A 19889-nucleotide genomic window follows, 5' to 3' on the forward strand; every position below is an offset into this window, starting at 1 on the left:
ATGAAATGTCCCTAATAAAAATGTTAGGATTTACAGTATTGAATCAATACATAATCTGTGTAATCATATACATCATGCAAATGTACTTTATTCCAAGAATCATAGAATCATTGAATCATTTAGGTTAAAAAAGATCTTTAAGATAATTGAGTCCAACCCTTAACCCAGCACTGCCAAGTCTGCCACAAAACTGTATTCCTAAGCACCACATCTACACATCTTTTAAATACCTCCAGGGATGCTGACTCAACCACTTCTGTGGGCAGACTGTTCCAATGCTTGACACCCCTTCTGGAGAAGAAATTTTTCCTAATATTCAGTCAATGTCCCCTGGCATAACTTGAGGCCATTTCCTCTTACCCTATGTCATGGTTTGAGCATGTTTTGAGGGTGTTTTTGTTCAAGGTTTTTTCCAGCCAGGTGGAGGAGGGGAGTCCGGGAGGAAGGAGAGACAGGACACCTGACCCAGGCTAGGCAATGAGGTATTCCATACCATAGCACGTGATGCCCAGGATGCATACTGGGAAAGAGAAGGCTGGAGGGGTAGAGCTCGGGAGAAAAATGGACGAGGGAGCACATGGTGCTCGGCCGGGCAGGGTGGAGTGAGTTATGGGTCGGTGGCTGGTGGGGTGTTGTATTCTTTTCACTTGCTGTTTGCTGTATCATTATTATTTGTAGTAGTGAATGGCAGTAGGGGTTTTGTGTTATGCCTTAGCAATTAAACCGTTCTTATCTCAATCCGTGGGGGCTACATTCTTTGGATTCTCCTTCCTAACTCTCCGGGAGTTGGGGGACTTGGTTTAAACCACGACATTTTTGGCGCCCAACGTGGGGCCCGAGGGTTTGAGATAAGAACAGATCTGAGCGGATTTATGGTCTCTTGTCACAATGCTGATTTATTGGCTCTTAGAGGTTTTTCTCTGGATCTCGCTGTTTCAGGATTTTGCCGGGTACTTTGTGTATGGATTGGATGTGTTTGTGTTTGTGTCGGAGGCTTGTAATACGGTGGGGCTCCGGCAGCAGGGGGGGATGGACGTGGCCGTGGACTTGGACTTGTTCCAGGCCGTCCCGCTGCTCTTCGCCGTCATTGTCCTTATCCTCGTCGTCGTCTGTGTGAGGCTGCGTGAAGCCAGGAAGGAGCGGCCCCGGGAGCTGCCGGCAGCTGAGGCTGCCAGGGAGAGCGGCACGGGGAGCCAAACGGCTGTGGCAGAGCAGCGGGAGCAGGCGGGGGAGGAGCGGAGCAGGGCGGTAGCTGAGCAGCAGGATCAGGCAGCGGGGGAGGTGAGTCCCGCGGCCGTTCCCGACCCTCCGATGGCCGAGAGTGTCCCCCGGAAGTCGCCCGCCGACCCCCAGCAGGATGCAGGAGACTACGCAGCACTTCCCAGCAAGGCAGAGGAGGAGGATCCGGACTCGGGAGAAGAGAAGCTGATAGTGGGAGAGCTGGCAAGCACGGCAGCTACATCAGCCCCAGTGACAAGTGCAGCAGCATCATCTGAGAGTTCTGATGGTTATGAATGGCTTTTGGGTGCCCTTGGGACCTGCCTGCTGATTGTAATGGTGATTGGCATGGTGGCACAGACACAGAGTGTGTTCTATCCACAATCATTTTGCCTGATCCCAAAAGTTAAGCAGAGTCAGGTCTGGGTCTTGTCTAGGGTTAGACAAGGATATAGGAGCACCAGGAGACTGTTCCCAAGGCTGGACAGTCATGAGTGGCAGGGCATGTGGGACAGTATGGCCAGGTATCTGATCCACTGGGCCCCTCCAGTGCTTTGGAAGCATTGGAGGTGGAAGGCAGCTGTATGGAGTCCCCAGCAGCAAGCTGTAGAACTGCTGAAGGGGACGGTGAATGATTTTGAGCCTGGTGGGCCCAGATACTTCAGGCTATCAGTCCAGAGATGCAACATAGAGATGTTTCATGATCGAGGGGTGGACTTAAGAGTGATGGTGTATTGAAAATGTGGGATCTGGGCATGACGTGAATGGTATGGAATAAGGGGTGGATAATGTCATGGTTTGAGCATGTTTTGAGGGTGTTTTTGTTCAAGGTTTTTTCCAGCCAGGTGGAGGAGGGGAGTCCGGGAGGAAGGAGAGACAGGACACCTGACCCAGGCTAGGCAATGAGGTATTCCATACCATAGCACGTGATGCCCAGGATGCATACTGGGAAAGAGAAGGCTGGAGGGGTAGAGCTCGGGAGAAAAATGGACGAGGGAGCACATGGTGCTCGGCCGGGCAGGGTGGAGTGAGTTATGGGTCGGTGGCTGGTGGGGTGTTGTATTCTTTTCACTTGCTGTTTGCTGTATCATTATTATTTGTAGTAGTGAATGGCAGTAGGGGTTTTGTGTTATGCCTTAGCAATTAAACCGTTCTTATCTCAATCCGTGGGGGCTACATTCTTTGGATTCTCCTTCCTAACTCTCCGGGAGTTGGGGGACTTGGTTTAAACCACGACACCCTATTGCTTCTTACCCGGGAGAAGACACTGACACACATCTTACTCCATCCACCTATCAGAGAGTGACAAGGTCCCTCTGAGCCTCCTTTTCTCCAACTAAGCAACCTTAGTTCCCTCAGCCTTTCCTCTAAGATTTGTTCTTTCCCTTCACCAGCTTTGTTGCTTTTCTTTGGACACCCCCCAGCACCTCAATGTCTCTCTTGTAGTGAGGGGCCCAGAACTGAATGTAGGATTTGAGGTGCAGCCTCACCAGTGCCAATTACAGGGGCGTGATCACTACCCTGGCCCTGCTGGCCATGCTGTTTCTGATACAGGCCAGGATCCCGTTGGTCTTCTTGGCTGCCTGGGCACAAGCAGGCTCATCTTCAACGATCATCAGCATCTCCAGATCCTTTTCTGCCAAGCAGCTTTCCAGCCACTCTGCCCCAAGCTTGTAGCATTGTGTGTGGTTGTTGTGACCCAAGTGCAGGTCCCACCACTGAGCCTTGTTGAACCTCATACAGCTGGACATGGCCCATTAACCCAGCCTGTCCTGATCCCTCTGCAGTGCCTTCTTACCCTCCAGCAGATCACCACACTCACACAACTTCATGTTGTCTGCAAACTTGCTGAGGGTGCAGTTGATCCCCTTGTGCAGGTCATTGATAAAGATACTCCTCAGAGGAATTCAAGAAATAAACACCATGAATTGTTTTTCTGAAGAAAATAATTTTAATTTGTCAAAAAATCAATGGAAAATGCTTAATTGCAGGTCTTTAGCTAAGTTGCATAATTACAAATGTTAATGTAATAAAAGGAATTAGCCGATGTGTAAAAACTCAATTCCCAAATAAACATATGTAGCAGTCTATTTTTCTAATAGTCTGTTTTTCTAACACAGGAGATGTAATGCCAGATGTCACGCCAGATGTAATGCATTTTTGTTAGCCAAGTATTACCCAGCTGAACAAGGAAACAAAGTTGGAAGTGAATCTGTTATTTTTTTCCTCTTGAGTAATACCTGTTGTCATGAATATTTTTTTTGCTAATGGAATTCTGTTATTCTGTATATTAGAACAAAGAGGACCTGAATATAGCTTGAAAGTATGCATTTGAAACATTAACACTATTTTATGGCAGAGGTTTTTTGTCAAAACTAAGCAAATGTCAATGCTATGATGAATTTGCATCTTTCATAGCCATTTCCTTACAAAACTGTTGAGTTCAAAGTTACCATCTACATTTCTAGATCATGGAATATTACCTGCCTCTTTCTAGCCCTATCTGCAAAAGGTATTTTAGTCTGTATTCAGCCCTAAGCCAGGAGTGCTGTTGCAAAGGGCTCTGATTTGACCAATGTCTTTGATAGAAAAGACTCCACTGTCACATGAGAAGTCAAATAAACTTCTCTCTCTGAGCCCAAGAAATAAAGAGTCCTTGCAATAGAAAATTAGATGAGACATCAGTAATGTTATTATACCAAGCACGTACTTAGCTCCAAAATAGATATTGTAAGTCAAACAGAGAGTTTCATCAGATTCATTACCAATCCTGTTTTGCTGATTGCTCTTTAACAATCTCTACCCACAGCCCTATTATCTCAATGAAACAGTACACTCTTGTTTGCAAAGCAAGTTCTCTAAATAGTAATCGCTGCAAGAAGTACTGCAGTGAAAGCTGGATCTATAAAGCCATTAATTGAACTAGCTTTGGTGATGTCTTGCACTGAACTCACCAAGGTCTTTCCCTGGGCTGGCCTAGGAGTAGGATAAGTATACTATAAGTAAGAAAAGATGTTAACATGAATGGAAATACTTCATCTTCTCTACTCTGAAGTTAATATCATTATCAGTTCTGATCAGCAGCTACAGCATTTGTGGACTTTTAGTATTGGAAAGACTTAATGTTAAGGGTGCAGCTGTTACAATCAAACATGCTCTTAACTCCTCAAGAAAGGAGCCACTTGTTTTGAATTGTGTGTGTGTGTGTGTGTGTTAAAGCTAATATTTGAATCAACTTACAGAATGTATTGTTGTAACCAAGCTAATATATGAGTATGCCTGTCTTTCCAGTATTTGATCTCTCTTCAGAATAGGAAAATAGACACCTTCATGTGCAGCTATTGGCTGATATATGACCAGGAGTTTAATTTCTATTTTATAGGGGAGTCTGAAGACTTCAATTGAGTCTAATGCTGAGAAGATGCAGAAACAGTGATGATACGATACAATCTGATACGATACAATCCAATACGATACAAGCCAATATGATACAAGCCAATAGAATACAAGGAGTGATTTACCCAATATTGTGACCGCCCCATGTGTATCAGTTTCTGTGTTGGTAGGGAAATGCAAGTTACAGCTATTGATAGCATGCACGTGACTAGAAATACTCATTGTAAACTGAGTGAATGTTCCTCATCCTCAGTTCTAGGGGATGTCTACAGCAGAAGACCTGTAGTTTATTATATTGGCTTGAGAGATAGATATTATATTGGCTTTGTAAGCCATAGACAGCATGAGGCTCAGCTAGCTACCTGGGAGCAAGAGTGCTAGATCTATATCTGCTTGTTTGCACTCCTAGAGTCCCACAGCAATGTGCAATGTGGATCACTTTCTACATGACTTTGTTGGTCATGAGCCAGAGCAGCAGGTCCCACAATAACAACAGGTGACAGGGAAAGTTTTTGCATCCTGTTTTAACAAGATATGCCTTTAGCGCTAGCCAAACCAGTGCTATCGAACTTGCTTTGCCAGCCATTTCTCTGTTTTCCTCAACACATATATTCATAGCCAGAAGAAGGTGGCCATACCACCAGAGCCATCAGTATGGCTTTGGGAAGTTTTTGGTCCTGATGAAAGACTCGGACCTTCTATAGTCATCTGAAATAAATTTCAGGGACTTTCCATAGTTTGTGGACGTACTGCACTTGTCTGTAGGCTTTGTGGAGAATGGGACTGCTTCCCCTTATTTCAGAGGAAAAATATTTTACATTTATTGTGTTTAGAGTCTAAGAGAATAATAACTCATCCAAGATGGTACTCCTTTCCAGATGGTCAATAGCACAGTGAGTCTTACCTAAGCTACTAGTAGTGATGGCTACTCACTGCAGATAGTTTGGAGTATCCCTATGTAGGCAATTCACTGAATAACTGTCAGATATCCTTTAGACCATGATTTCTGAATCAAAGAGCCTTTTGAGCTTTTATGAGGCTTGAACTCACTCAGAGCTTGAAATTTTACAGAAGGCCATGTCTCTGTTTCTGCAAGCACTTAACTCCTTGGTAGCATTTTCAAATGATGAAAAATGCTTCCACTGTGGTTGAAGACATCCTGTTACTCCAATTAGAATATGCCTAGCAGTTCTGAAATGAAAACTGGTCACATCTTTGTGAACACTAATGCTAAATTTCATCTTTAGTGCATAAGGTTTTGGCAGCTACCAGCAGTTTTCATGCCAGTCAGCTCTGTGCAGCAATAGCAAAATCTGCTTAGTGTCTACAGAGATAGCATTTCATCCTCCTCTTCTGCACAGCTCAGTCCCTGCCTCACTGAGGGCTTTCAATAATTAGAAAACATGAGTCTCATGGCTGTATGCACAACAATGTCTTACAGCTCAGTGCCAGCACACTCAAGCAGTGACAGTCACCAGCACCAGGGTAACAAGAATACAGACTCGCTATACATCTGCTATGCTTAATGATGCAGTCTCTACCCCCCAGTCAATACCTCATTGTATAACTGCATCAGTATCCTCATCTAACTGATATTTGGACCCTTTCCTTAAGTCAAGAGAAATATTTTTCTTCAATGATTTGAATAGGAACAGAATCAAATCCTCGAAACTGAAAGCATCAAGGTTTTTCATAACTGAGGAAGTCACAATACTCACTAAATCATAATTGGCTTTTCCTAAATGGTAATGTAAGAAGCAGAGTGGTTGTTGAGAGAACATTATATGCAACTATTATACTCTTGCTTTGTATGGAACTTATCATTTGATCTCAGTGCATTAGGATGGTTGTTTATCCTAAATCCCTCTTCTATGTTCTATGTAACTTCAATTTGCCAATTATAAGAAGGATAATAGAATTTCTCCATCTCACAGTACTGTATAACTCAGTTCTGCAATCTTGGGATGCTCAAATATCATAGTACTAAGGAAATAATAATCGTTTATAATCACAAAAGTAATAGAAGTGTGGATCATTATATGAAATTAGATTCTCATGCACTTCACAGAGTTTGTTAATCATGACAGACAGTCATATATGCAGGTAGCCGAAGTCTGAATTTCCTTACAGTTTTGCACTTCCCTAGTGATCAATGAGAATGGGTAAGGAAACTCTTATTCAAATATGTGAGAATTTGAGTTTTGTGTCAATACTTAAATGAAATATATGATGAAGAAAATAGGACATACTCAGAACATACTTATACAAAGTAATCCTGAATTATGTGACTGGGTTTACTGAGAAATAAGAATTTACAGATAAGTGTAAGTGCTGCATTTTGTCACATAGCATATTATTCTTGATGTCAAAGACATTACATTCTTTTATCTATATAGCATTTTTAGAATAATCATTGCGGAAAAATATGAATACATTTGAAAGAGTGTGCTTGTTCAATTGCATAATCTTCTTTTTCAACATCAGTTATAGGGGTTTTGTCTCCACTAAAAATTTCTTCCTCTCAAAGCCAAAGGCAGGATAGAGACAGCTACCCAGGAGCCTGTTAATTTTCCCCAGTCTGTTTCAGAGGAAGAATTATTTTCTTCTTCCTTTGCCTTCATACATTTTAAGATTTGACAGTGTTATTTTTTATACTTACTCTATAATATACTGTCTATTTAATTCTTTATATTCCAGAAAAATACGCAAACTGTGTATAAATCTGATGACTAATATAATGTACTTTCACCTGACAAGAAAAGGCATAAGGTCAGATCAAATAATGACACCCTAAACTGAGTTATGTAAATTAGAACCATTTATTATTGGTATTTCTTTAGAATATCCTAATGTTTTGTGCCATATTTTTTAAAAGTGTTTGTCTTAAAAACTATATTTCTGGTGTTGATCTCTGGTTTGTGTTACTAGTTAGAAAAACCTGTCCATAGTCTTCTCTAGAAAAAGAGTTCTAAATCACACAATGCTGGCTAGAAATAGTGAGTATGAAAGCCATAGGGGGCTCATCATAGGTTTTATTTCAGTTTTGTCTCATGAGATGTATCAGTATATACTACATATTCTTTAAAAGCTTTGTGATGGTCTGGAATTTGGAAATTGTTTCCACTGAGAAAAGTCAGTACATTATATATTTCAAAGCAGTAAAATATTTGACCCTGAATAACAGATTCCATAAATAGCTATTCTGAAAGCCTCTTTCCTGAAATAAATCCTTGCTGAGGAAGAATCACATTGTACTCTCCAGTGGAGCAAACTGCTGACATGAATATTTCTTACCTTATGGAATGTAAGCAGAGCTTGTTTTTTGTCTCTCTTCAGATCTGTTAAAAAAAGAAACAGCTGCAGTGCTCCAGTTATTCACTGAAGGCTGGTTAGACATATTATTTAGGATTACATATATATAAAATATATAATGACATTGGTCAGAACATACATTTGAAAACAGTCTCAGTTATAACTTTTATTGGTGGTAGGCTTAATTCATTAGATGAACAGGTTATTGATGTGTCATCAGCAGCCTTCTCTACTTAAGTGAAGAGCAACCTTAAAAAATATTTACAGTGGAAATACTTTTGGGGTTTACTGTTTTTTGTTTGGCCCTCCCACCTCTTTTTTGTAGTTTGAGGCAGTTGACTTGAAATATTTTCACATATGACTGAGCTGTAAGGCTGCAAAGTTTTGCCAAGTGTTCTCTCTTTTTTTCTGACAGGGAGAGGGGTGAATCCTCTGCAAATTGGCTAAATACCTGTGAAATAGTTGGCAGCTGAAGCTTACAAGTCCTCAGATGTACTTAATGAAGTAATTCCTGACTCATTTCACATCATCAATTCTATTATAATAATGATGAAAGAAACTAAAAAGAAGGAAATAAGATATGGCCTGGGAAGCATAACTGGGTTAAAATCATGAGAGAGCAACTAAGAATGAGGAAGGTACAAAAACTGACAAGTAGGTGATAGAGAGAAAGGAAGATGATAGCATAAAAGATAGAGCCTTGACCTAGCATTATGGGGGGGGTGGGAGGGGGGTGAGTAGGGAAACGAAGGAAAGAAAAATGAATTAGAAAGAAAGAAGTAATAACTGAAAATTGAAGAAAGTAAAAATTCCTCCTTTTCTCCTCAATAGGCTTGGAAGTATTACATCCCTTGTAAAACTTGTAAAGTACATTACTGATAAACTTGAAATGTTAACATAAGGTGTGTCTTATGTGAGTCGCGTAAAAGTTTATTGCTCATGACATTTTTAGAAAGCAAGTACAAAGACTGTTCCAGTCAATACAAGCACACTTCTTTTGAAGTTAATTACTGTAATGTTATATTTTTTCCTTAAAAAAATCCCAATTTTAATAACTTTTTCTTGAAAGCTACAATTTCTTAAAGAAAAACTCTCCTCAAAGAAATGAGGAACTCACAGAATTCTAAATGCATTGTTATGGTTATCTAAATCAATAATGGGAGGCAAGCAGCTCTGGAAATTTTCAGTTTGTGTAAATAACAAAAGATAAATACAGCATCAATAATAAAATACTAATAATTCTTGCATCTTCTCCTCAGACTGGAATGGGACACCTGCGTGTTACGAAAGAAGGTCTTCGTCTGGAAGGGGAATCTGAATTCTTATTCCCTCTTTATGCCAAAGAAATCCACTCTCGAGTGGTAAGTGATAATCTTACCACTAAGCAGATAATCTCTCAATAAGCCTAAATTAAGGCACTGATGAACAACTGAATTTAGGCAAAGTCTAGGCAGCTGTCATGGAAATATAAATACATGTGTGTGCGTGCATGTATGTGTGTATATTTTTGCCTACTTTACAAGCATGGTCAGTTCAATGTTCTGATGCTATGGAAGAGTTAATATTTTTCTCTTAGGCATGTGATAAGAAGTAGCTCTAAAAGGAATTAAGTCATTATATGTAAGTCATGCTAACATTTTAAGAGTGTGGAGGAAGTTTTTTGTTATTTTTACGGATACATTTTTTTTAGTGCATGCTTCTGTGATGCTGCTTGTTTTGTTTATTCACCCATTACAGAATAGTTGCAGTATCTCTAAAATCAGTGGATCCTATCAGAAAAATTGCATTTTCTCTAATAAGTTCAGGTTTTGTCACTTTTAGGACAATGATATTAAATGTATTATATCTTTATATATTTACATATATAAAATCTACCAGACTAAATGGAAATATTCAGGATTTAATCGTGTTTATGTAGCTAGAAAACTGTTGTTATTGAGGTGAAGAAAGAATAACATATTTAGTCAAATAAAATATTAATGAAGCAGATTAACTTTAAAATTGCTCTGAGAATGTATATGGTAGAAAAGGTTTTTATTGAAGTACTGGATTCACAGGAAGGAAGAGAGAATACGAATTGGTTTTTAATAATCCAGATGAACTCTGAAACTTATTCTAGTGATTTTTTTGTACAACAGTATCTGTTTCTGGCCAAATAAATGAATCTTCTTCAGAACTATTATCCATAATCTAAACTCTTACAAAATGAGCCATGTTTTATAAACCAATCAAACAATGGGACCTTTCAAGTACTATTCAATGAGAATAAAAGCCAGATATGGCTCTTTCATTACTTCAAACTTGCAATCATCCTCACCAAGAACAAATAGCTGTCTATGAGACTTTTCTGAACCTAGGGAAAAATGTAGTGTTTGAATTAATAAAGCAAGAGAAAACATAAATAAGTTTATCATACGGTAGTTGTTAAAATGCTGATTACTGAAATTTAAGCAATGACAGCATATTTTTCATCTGTTAAACCTTTCTTTTTCTGCAAAAGTATTTCCAGTAGCAGCTCTTAACAGGTGAAATTACATTACTAAACCTGTATTTCAGTTTTGATTTTATGTGTGTTCTGTCTCATAGGCAGTGAGAAAACTGTTTTTGTGCTTAAATGAATTTCCTTTGAGGTTGTTTATCCAGTAAGGCATGTAACTTTTTAAGACGAGCATAGGTGACACTTAAGAACTCCCTCTTCCTCCAAAAATGTTATGCAGTGTTAAGCTCTTTTAGCTCATTTGTATTCATTCCAGGCCTTAATACATTTAGTACTATATAGTAAGAAAGAGGTGTGGCAGCAGCTGGTAGAAGTTTAGCTGTCTAATGAACCATTCTAATAGTAGCATACATTAATTAAAGCCTTCAGGCTACTGCATATCTTTGCCCCTTATGAACCGATAATTTTTTGGAGGTATTCTATTTATCTGTTGGCTTGCTCTTTGAATATTTGAACTCTTTAGAGGGTTAGTTGCCTGTCACTTGATCTCCTGAGTGCCATCTATATATTTATTCTCATAAATTTGCTTATTTGTTATGATTTCTTTTTCTAAGTTTGCCTGTTAGAGAATTAAGCCCCTCAGCTATCATAGCAGCTTTCTTGCCTTAATAGTTTTCTCGTTGCAATCTGCTAACTGAAATCTACTTGCTGTGCATCATCTCTGGAACCTATCACAAGTTTATGCCTTCATTACGAGTCCAGCGCAGAGTTGTGGGCAGCACCATTGCATCTTCATAGAATCATAAAATAGTTTGGGTTGGAAGAGACCTTCAAATGTCATCTAGACCAGCCCCTCTGCAATGAGCAGGGACATCTTCAACTAGACCAGATAGCCCAGAACCACATCCAGCCCGGCCTTGAGTGTGTTCAGGGATGGTGCATCCACCACCTCTGTGCCAGTGTTTCCCTACCTTCATTGCAAAAAATTTCTTCTTCCCATCCAGCCTGAATCTCCCCTCTTTTAGTTTAAAAACATCACCCCTCGACCTATCACAACAGGCCCTGCTAAAAAGTTTCTCCCCATCTTTCTTATAGGCCCCTTTCACATATTGAAAAGCTGCAATAAGGTCTCCCTGGAGCCTTTTCTTCTTCAGACTGAACAATCCCAACTCTCGGCCTTTTCTCACAGGAGAGGTGCTCCATCCCTGCGATCATTTTTGTGGCCCTTCTCTGGACCCTCTTCAGCAGGTCTGTGTCTTTCTTGTACTGAGGACAGACATAGACTTATGCAGTACTGTGTAGAGGGGAGTTTCACAGGAGCAGATTAGAGGGGCGGAATCACCTCCCTTGTCCTACTGGTCACACTCCTTTGGATGCAGCTCAAGATACAATTGGCCTTTGGCCTGCTAGTAGTCATTGCCAACTCAAGTCCAGTCTTCTATCAAGATACGATTGGCCTTTGGCCTGTTGGTAGTCATTGCCAACTCAAGTTCAATTTTTCATCCACTATATTAGCTACTACATATTCATGAATAATAAAAGATGAGTATTTATAAATATGTTACCAGATTTTAATTAGTCAGCAGCATACATGTGGATCCTGCAGGTGTCATTTAATACTGAAAATTACTAATTTAGTTTTTAAATCAACCAGCAACAGTCAGATAAGTGTAATAAAGATGCCCAGATTTGTGGGTCAATTAGCATGTGTACTTAGTTGTGATATATTTACCTGATCTTTATTGACTTTCCCTTTCCACCTCATACTAACTTGTTACCATTAATGTTCATTCTAATACACTGGTTACTTTTTCTTTCTTAAGACTTTTCATAACTTTTGTCAATTCTGTGCTCTCACATTTTCCTGATAAAATTTACAAAGTGAGATTAATTTATTTTGCTCACTTAGTGACTCCTTTTGAGAGAGCTTATCTTCCTACTTGTAAGATATTGGGCTTCTGTTTAAGAAAAGAAAGTGTAAGTTGGACTCCAAATTGTGTGTTGCTTCTATCACTTATTAGACAAGTGTTTGTAGTAAAATTCTTCACATAAAATGTGTTCAAAATTCTCAGGTTATCTCACACTCTACGCATTAAGTTATGATAGAAACATGACTTGGGAGTGCTTTTCAGGGGTTAGTCTTTCAAGGTGTTACAGAAATTCTCTTGAGTCCAGAAGAACTACTAGAAGCTATATATGTACAATATATATACTATATATATATATACAATCTATACAATATTTCAGTAGTTAGAAAATCATTTATCTAGGAACGAGTATCACCAGTGTCATAAGCCAACAGCTTACTAATACTGTCTTCATATTGTGTTCCTGATATTTTGGCAACTGAGAAAGATTACTGTCCTTTTGACAGAAAGTATACTTAGTAGCAAAGCACCTGTACACCAAGCCATGAGTTAACACAAGGGTATGTTTTGGTTTGGTGAAGTAATTCCATGTTGGTTGCAGCCTAAGAATGACATGAAATTTTGGATTGTCTGCCATAGCTAGACTCAATTGTGATAAGGTGTGCTAGGAATGAATGAAGATACCAGCTACAGCAGGAAGCATGCCCTGGCTTCTGTAAGTAGCATGGATAGCCTTGAGGATCTAGTTGCTCTGCATATGTCCCAGCTGTGGTGCAGGAAAGTTAAGTTGAATATGAGTACCATTGTTTTGTGACTTTCAGATGTGATTTAGTATACTGCAACACTAGATATAGCACAGAGTGTTTTAGGCTCAAATCATGGTGCAGAGATGTGGACAAGCAGGTGATGCTGTGCAGTCTGTTAATACACTTTTGTCATCCTTCTGAGTGGAGGACAGGGAGATGATTTAGTTTAGATTGACACTCTTATCTGTACTGTCATCTATTAAAGTCATCTTTGAGCTAGTCAACCTGCCACTTTCTCCATCACACTGTCTGTGTTTCCTTGCTGGGAGAATCAGTGGCAGGTGTCAAAATCAAGACAAAGCATATAGGCTGCACAGATTGTTGAGGAAGCAGAATGCACGCTCATGTTTCTCACCAATTAATATGATGGTGCAGAATTGCAGAGTGGGGTATTCACAATTCACTTAAACAGACTCTCAATTATGTATTGAAATGTAGCTAATCTTGCGCTTCTTTTTTTTTTTAAAGATAAAATGCTAGCAACCATGTTCATTGGTCCAGTGTCATGGTTTGAGCATGTTTTAAGGGTGTTTTTTGTTCAAGGTTTTTTCCAGCCAGGTGGAGGAGGGGAGGCCGGGAGGAAGGAGAGACAGGACACCTGACCCAGGCTAGGCAATGAGGTATTCCATACCATAGCACGTGATGCCCAGGATGCATACTGGGAAAGAGAAAGCTGGAGGGGTAGAGCTGTGGAGAAAGATGGAGGAAGGAACACGCGGTGCTCAGCCGGGCAGGGTGGAGTGAGTTATGGGTCGGTGGCTGGTGTGGTGTTGCATTCATTTCACTTGCTGTTTGCTGTATCATTATTATTTGTAGTAGTAAATGGCAGTAGGGGTTTTGTGTTATGCCTTAGCAATTAAACCGTTCTTATCTCAATCCGTGGGGGCTACATTCTTTGGATTCTCCTTCCTAACTCTCCGGGAGTTGGGGGACTTGGTTTAAACCACGACATCCAGAAACACAGATTTTGATCTCCTGATGTATTCTCTAGGTTTTTCTTCTTATTTTAAACCTGATATAGTTGAAGTTTATTGAAAAATACGAGCCCAGATTATTTGATGACACTGTGGATGGTTTTTTTTCCTCTGTACTCCAGGACTCATCACTGCTTCTCCAGTCTACTCACAACGTGACTGTTAATGCTCGCAATTCAAATGGGGAAGTCACAGGCAGATTAAATGTGGGTAAGTCTTAAGTGATTTTTCCTTGTTTGCTGTTTTGGAAACATTATAATGAATATTTGCAAGGAGTTTTGAGGATATAAAGCAGTAAACGTTATCATTTTTCACTGCTATGGCCATGTATCAATAGTACAGCTGCCACTCAGTAAGTATCAACAGTATGTTTTCAGTTGCTCAGTTCAGCATTGATTCTGTAAATATTTGAAGCACTTCTTTATTGGAGAATTATTCAGTAAAGGCCACTGCAGAAGTTACTTCTTTTATTGTGTAAATAATCTATTGATAGTTGCAAATCATTTTCTAAGAAAATTATTTTTTCTTACAGGTCCATATGTCTCACTTCATTTTCTAGTGTAGCAGAGACAAAAACATTTAAGCAGATATAATAGAATTAAAAAAGAATAGAATAAAAATAAGTAACTTTTTTTTTTTTAAAAAAAGGAAGCCAGTTCACAGAAACTTACATATTTTACTGTATTTGATAGCAGTAAGATACATTGGTTTACTTGAGGCAATCAACAGATCTAGACAGATGTAGGTAATAGACCACGGCAGAAAGAATAAGCAAGTATTACTCTTTAAGTTGTATTTTTAAGGCAAGAATGTCAACGATATGTGTCAGATACATTTTTCTTAGTTTTGTTAATATTTTTCAATCTTTATTTGACTTTAGAGAAAAAATGTAATAATTTATTAACTTGCTTCTTGTAAGATTCTCATGCAGCAAAACATACATTTCTAATTTTGAACTTAATATTATTATTAAGTGCTTAAGTTATTATTAAGTGCTCAATATTAACTTAATATTATTAAGTTATTATTAAGTGCTGTCCTGGGTTCCCCAGTAGCAGTCATTTTTTCTCCTTCTTGGTAGCTGGTGCAGTGCTGTGTTTTGACTTTCAGGCTGGGAACGGTTGCTGATAGCAAGCATGTTTTGAGTTACTGCTCAAATGTTTGGTTTGTCCAAGGCCTTTTCTGAGCTCATGCTCTGCCAGGAAGGAGGGGAGGCTGGGAGGAAGGTGGAGACAGGACATCTGATCCAGGCTAGCCAAAGAGGTATTCCATACCATAGCACATCATACCCGGGAGGTATCCGAGAGTTACCCGGAAGGGCTGGAAGACTCTGGGGGTTGGAGCTTGGTCGGGCAGGGTGGGGTGAGTTATGGGTCGGTGGCTGGTGCGGTGTTGTATTCTCTTCATTTGTTACTTCCTTTATCATTATTACTATTAGTAGTAGTAGCAGTAGTGATTTATGTTATACCTTAGTTATTAAACTGCTCTTTTCTCAACCTGTGGGAGCTACATTCTTTGGACTCTCCTTCCTAACTCTCCAGGAGTCGGGGGAGCAAGGGAGGGGAGTGAGTGCACAAGCTGTGCGGATTGGTTTAAACCACGACAAGTGCTTAAGTTATTATGAAGTGCTCAAGTATTTTACTAGATTGGGGCCCAGGTGAGCAACTTTTCCATGCTAATGAGACTGTAAATTCTGTGACAGTTCCTGTTTGAAGAATTAAGATATCAATTCATTGAACATACTTCAATCTTCACTGTTTTAAAACAACCTTCAAATTTAAAGTATAGTAAAAAAATATGAAGGAGACTGCTATTCCCCTTGAAAGTGCATAATTATTCAATTAATCACAATTTGGCCTTCAGATTTTTTTAAATCTCTTGTAATTCAAGCTAATAATTAAGATCTGAATTATTCTTCATAAGAAAATATCCCTAAACATTTATCAAAACATGACAGTAGCATTCATATCTCATTTTGATAATAATTAAGGGCTGAAATGCACAGTTTCATATTATTAGTAAAGTTATTAAATAGTTTGCAGTAATTAACTATACAGTGACCACAAGACCAAACTCGAAGTTTCTGTGACTTATGCTGTTGATTTTGTCTGCTCTGTACTGTTTGTGGCTGCCCATCATGGGACCAGACGTGTATCTGCACTGTGGTCATGTGCCTATCCTGCCTAATGAGAAGTTGTCAGGAGATTGTTTTGGAAGGGCAGACCACAGAGCATATCATTGACCACCACACTAATTTGCCCAACCTGATCACTGCCGAAGTCTGAGAAACTTACAGATATAATCATGTCTGACAGTAGCCCAAAGGCATAATGCATTGTTTGACAGGCTGTGTCCAGCCTGCATGACCTAGGACTGCTAATAGGAAAGGTGTGGTATGCAGGAGTTCATGAATATTCAGTCCTGTATTGAGTTTAGCCACTTATGAGTGACCCCATCATTAGCAGGTGCTTTTTCATGAAAGTGAAAAAAGCTGCTTTGATTTTCACTGAACTCAATTCTGTCACCATAGCTTGATATAGTCATAATGCACTTAGGGGACTGTGTCCCTACAGAAATAAGGCAACTTCATAATTTAAGATGGAAACATGACATACTTTTGGCAGGTGGAGGGTACATGGCTTCTCATACAATGTTTCAGCATGAACAATTAGGAAAGTTTGCTGGGGAAGAAAGGTCAGCACTGAAAAACGATACAGATGATTTGCTCATTTGGACTTTGGCACCTATAATGCTACTGAGGTCCAGAAATGATCAGTCTAAGATATTCATGCATAGCGTATCTTTCTTGTTAACAGAGCTTCTGTGCTGGAAGCAGTGTAAGGATATATTTTAATTAAAGGAAAGAAATGTTAGTTCTGTTGTGCCAGGCGATGGCTATAGATTTTACCTTGCCTGGCAAAAGCAACAACAAATCTCAGACTATTTTTTCTTTTTTTCTCCTTCCCAGTCCCCTCTTAATCATCTTCTGAGAGTGTTGACTAAGAGCAGTACAGAAAGTGAGATGGAATGTGCTGCCTTAAATAAATATAAAGTTAGAAATATCTGCTCTGTAGGGCTTGATTCCATCTAGATTGAAGAAAACTTTTAACCTGAAGACTTAGACAAAGAAGGGTCAATACATACCCATGTTGTAGAATATGAACTGTGCTGTTTAGCGGGGAGAGTTCTACTGAATGAGAACTGGCTTGTCCGTAATGACTCATTTAGAGCAAGTACCACCCACATTTAGTATTTTTCCCTACTGGTAATGTGATTCTGTTTCTTCACTTTTCATCACCTGTTTTTTTTCTGGCTCTAGTCCCAGTAACTTGCAATTCAGTGTATTTTGTACCTTCTGATCTCAAGCATCTTTAACCTTTTCCTAAGGAAAAGCCAAATACTTAGTGCTGACCAGTCAAAAAGTTGCCTGGCTGTGCTGAGGGGCTGTATATATGAGTAAACCAGTAGGAAGGAACAGAGTGTACGCTGGAAGACCTGCATCTGTACACTGGAAGACCTACCTCTCAAATCTTTTAAATGTGTTCAGAGTTCAAATGCAACACTGAAATAGGAAAGTTCTGACAGCACTCTGGCTTGCTTTACAAGAAATACTCAGGTAAGAGGGTAAAAAAAATTATTTGAGCCTGAGAAAATCAAAACTACATCAAAAGAAAGTGGTAATGTGCATTTGAATATTATTTAAAATGTTTGATGTTTGAGTAATCTCTTTTTGACTGGCAATTCTATTTACCGAATTCATTAATAATTGGTCTTATTTGCTGTCTGGTGTAGTTGGTACCTTTGTAAATACTAACATGAAATACTACTTATACGAAATCATACTAATTTTAGACTGATAGAAAAATGTTGAGAAAACCAGTAAAAACTTAATAATGTAAAGAACTCTGTTAATACCTAAAGATATGGCCAAACAACGGTGACTGGGGTAAGTGGCAGTATGCTGAAGTAAACAACCATCTATACATAGCTTGGTATTTTTAGCCATTGTCCTTAGACAGTCAGAAAATGCATGCAAGAAAGATGATGTTTCCTGATAAGAAGTGTGAAAAATAGGTGTGTGGCTGATTAAATTTGTATGCACAAGCTTTTTCTAAAGAATTAATGCCTTCCACAGTTGTCAGTATGCTGGTATTATGTCTTAATACTCTATTCATCTTACAAATAAGGGCAACTGCCATTGTGAAGGAACTGTATAGATCAATTTTGGATTGTTCTGAGTATGACAATATAATACAGTATTACTCATAAGATCATAACAAAAATGTCTTTGAACTCAAAGAAGATTGTGATTCAGATGATCTGTTAAAATATTTTAAGAAGTTACTAAGAGTGATTTAAATACCCAGTCTTCCATAGAAGTAATTCACAAGAGAGATGTGAAAGAAATCTTTACTTGAGGAGCTCTATAAAATTCTGCGCATGAAGATAACAGACACATATTATGAAAGAATGAGAAGTGTTTTCTTCGTGAATCACAGATGTACGCAAATGACATTAAGTGAAAGCAACTTCCACCATGAGCACTCTAGTTTTAAAGTTTCTACATGCTCCTTGGTTTACCTGAATGACATACCTCTTGCAGGAGTTATCTGGACATTGTAGCTCTTAAAAAAACATACTGCAGATCTGGTGTTTTGGACTGTGTTCCATAATTACACTGTTTTCAGAAGCCTCACTCAATGTGAGTGTATTTAACTAACTGTTCGTCAGGAAAAGACTAAATTGAAAAAAAAAGTTCTGTGCTTTATTCATTTTTTACTTCAGTGTCCTTCTGGTTTACAGAAATACCCATTTTGTTTGAGCTGCTCTTTTAAATCATTTAAAACTCATATATGACCAAAGAAACTAATATTAAAACCAAGTAAATAATTTCTATTTTAAAATTAATAATTTAAACTTAAAAAAAAAAGAAAGAAATGGGACTTTTAGTTGAGGGGTTATGGAGATGTGATTGCTTTGGGACTTTGGGAACACTTCTGAAAGAAATGGGGCCTAGAACGGATGTTGACCAACAGACAGCAAGGAAGGAATTGAAGGAAATCACAGATGTGGAAAGGTGTGGAAGAGTCAGATGGGTTTAAAAAAACCATAGGAAGAGATGCTTATAAGTAAGGCAAGGGTGTCTACAGAACTATTTTCGTTAGAATAGCTCCTGTCTTTAAAACCATGAATAAGATTCAGATGTTATTATCACAGCTTGTTCATCAGCCTTCAGAACTGAATATCTAGAACTTTCTTCAATAATCCAAGAAAGCAGTTGAATAAAGCTGCTGACCATCATCTCCAAGATTCCTATACTTACCACTTCAAAGTCTTATTCAATCCTAGAACAAAAAAGAAATATAGCATCCTGGGCCATAACAGAATAATAGAATCATAGAATGGTTAGAGTTCAAAAGGACCTTAAGATCATCTAGTTCCAACCCCCCTGCCATGGGCAGGGACACTGCACACTAGATCATGTTACCCAAGGTTCTGTCTCACCTGGCAATAATAAAACAACCTAGTCTAAAAGATTATCGTACTTTGTCGATGGTGAATTATAATGAATACAAACTATGTATAAAAGAAACATACAGGATACATACGTAGTCAGTTATCAAATACTTAAGAGCAACATTGGTGTCAAACATTAAATGATAGTTCACCTAAGCAAACATATGCTTACATATATAGCCTACCAGTGGGTGAATGTAATGCAGTCAGGTTTTGCAGTGGTGTTCCAGGGTTGAATACTAAGAAAGCAGTTAAAAAGCAGCATATTTCCAACTATCTTTACTGAAAAGCAGGGTCAGCTTTTGCAAAGATTGTTTTTCAAACTCATGTCTAGAGATTTCATGTCCATGTCATTAATACG

The 19889-nt window shown here is 38.8% G+C and overlaps 1 protein-coding gene across 4 annotated transcripts in view; it reads left to right on the forward strand.

The window, feature by feature from the left end:
• The window catches only part of SGCG (sarcoglycan gamma), a 121711-nt gene that overhangs the window by 68911 nt on the left and 32911 nt on the right, over positions 1-19889 (forward strand). For all 4 annotated transcript variants that reach the window (XM_031049504.2, XM_005149760.3, XM_031049503.2 and 1 more), the window contains 2 exons: positions 9186-9287; positions 14134-14221. In XM_031049504.2, the coding sequence (XP_030905364.1) occupies positions 9186-9287; positions 14134-14221 (190 nt within the window). The remainder of the gene's footprint in view (positions 1-9185; positions 9288-14133; positions 14222-19889) is intronic.

Source organism: Melopsittacus undulatus, chromosome 2 (assembly GCF_012275295.1).
Source record: "Melopsittacus undulatus isolate bMelUnd1 chromosome 2, bMelUnd1.mat.Z, whole genome shotgun sequence".
Lineage (NCBI taxonomy): Eukaryota > Metazoa > Chordata > Aves > Psittaciformes > Psittaculidae > Melopsittacus > Melopsittacus undulatus.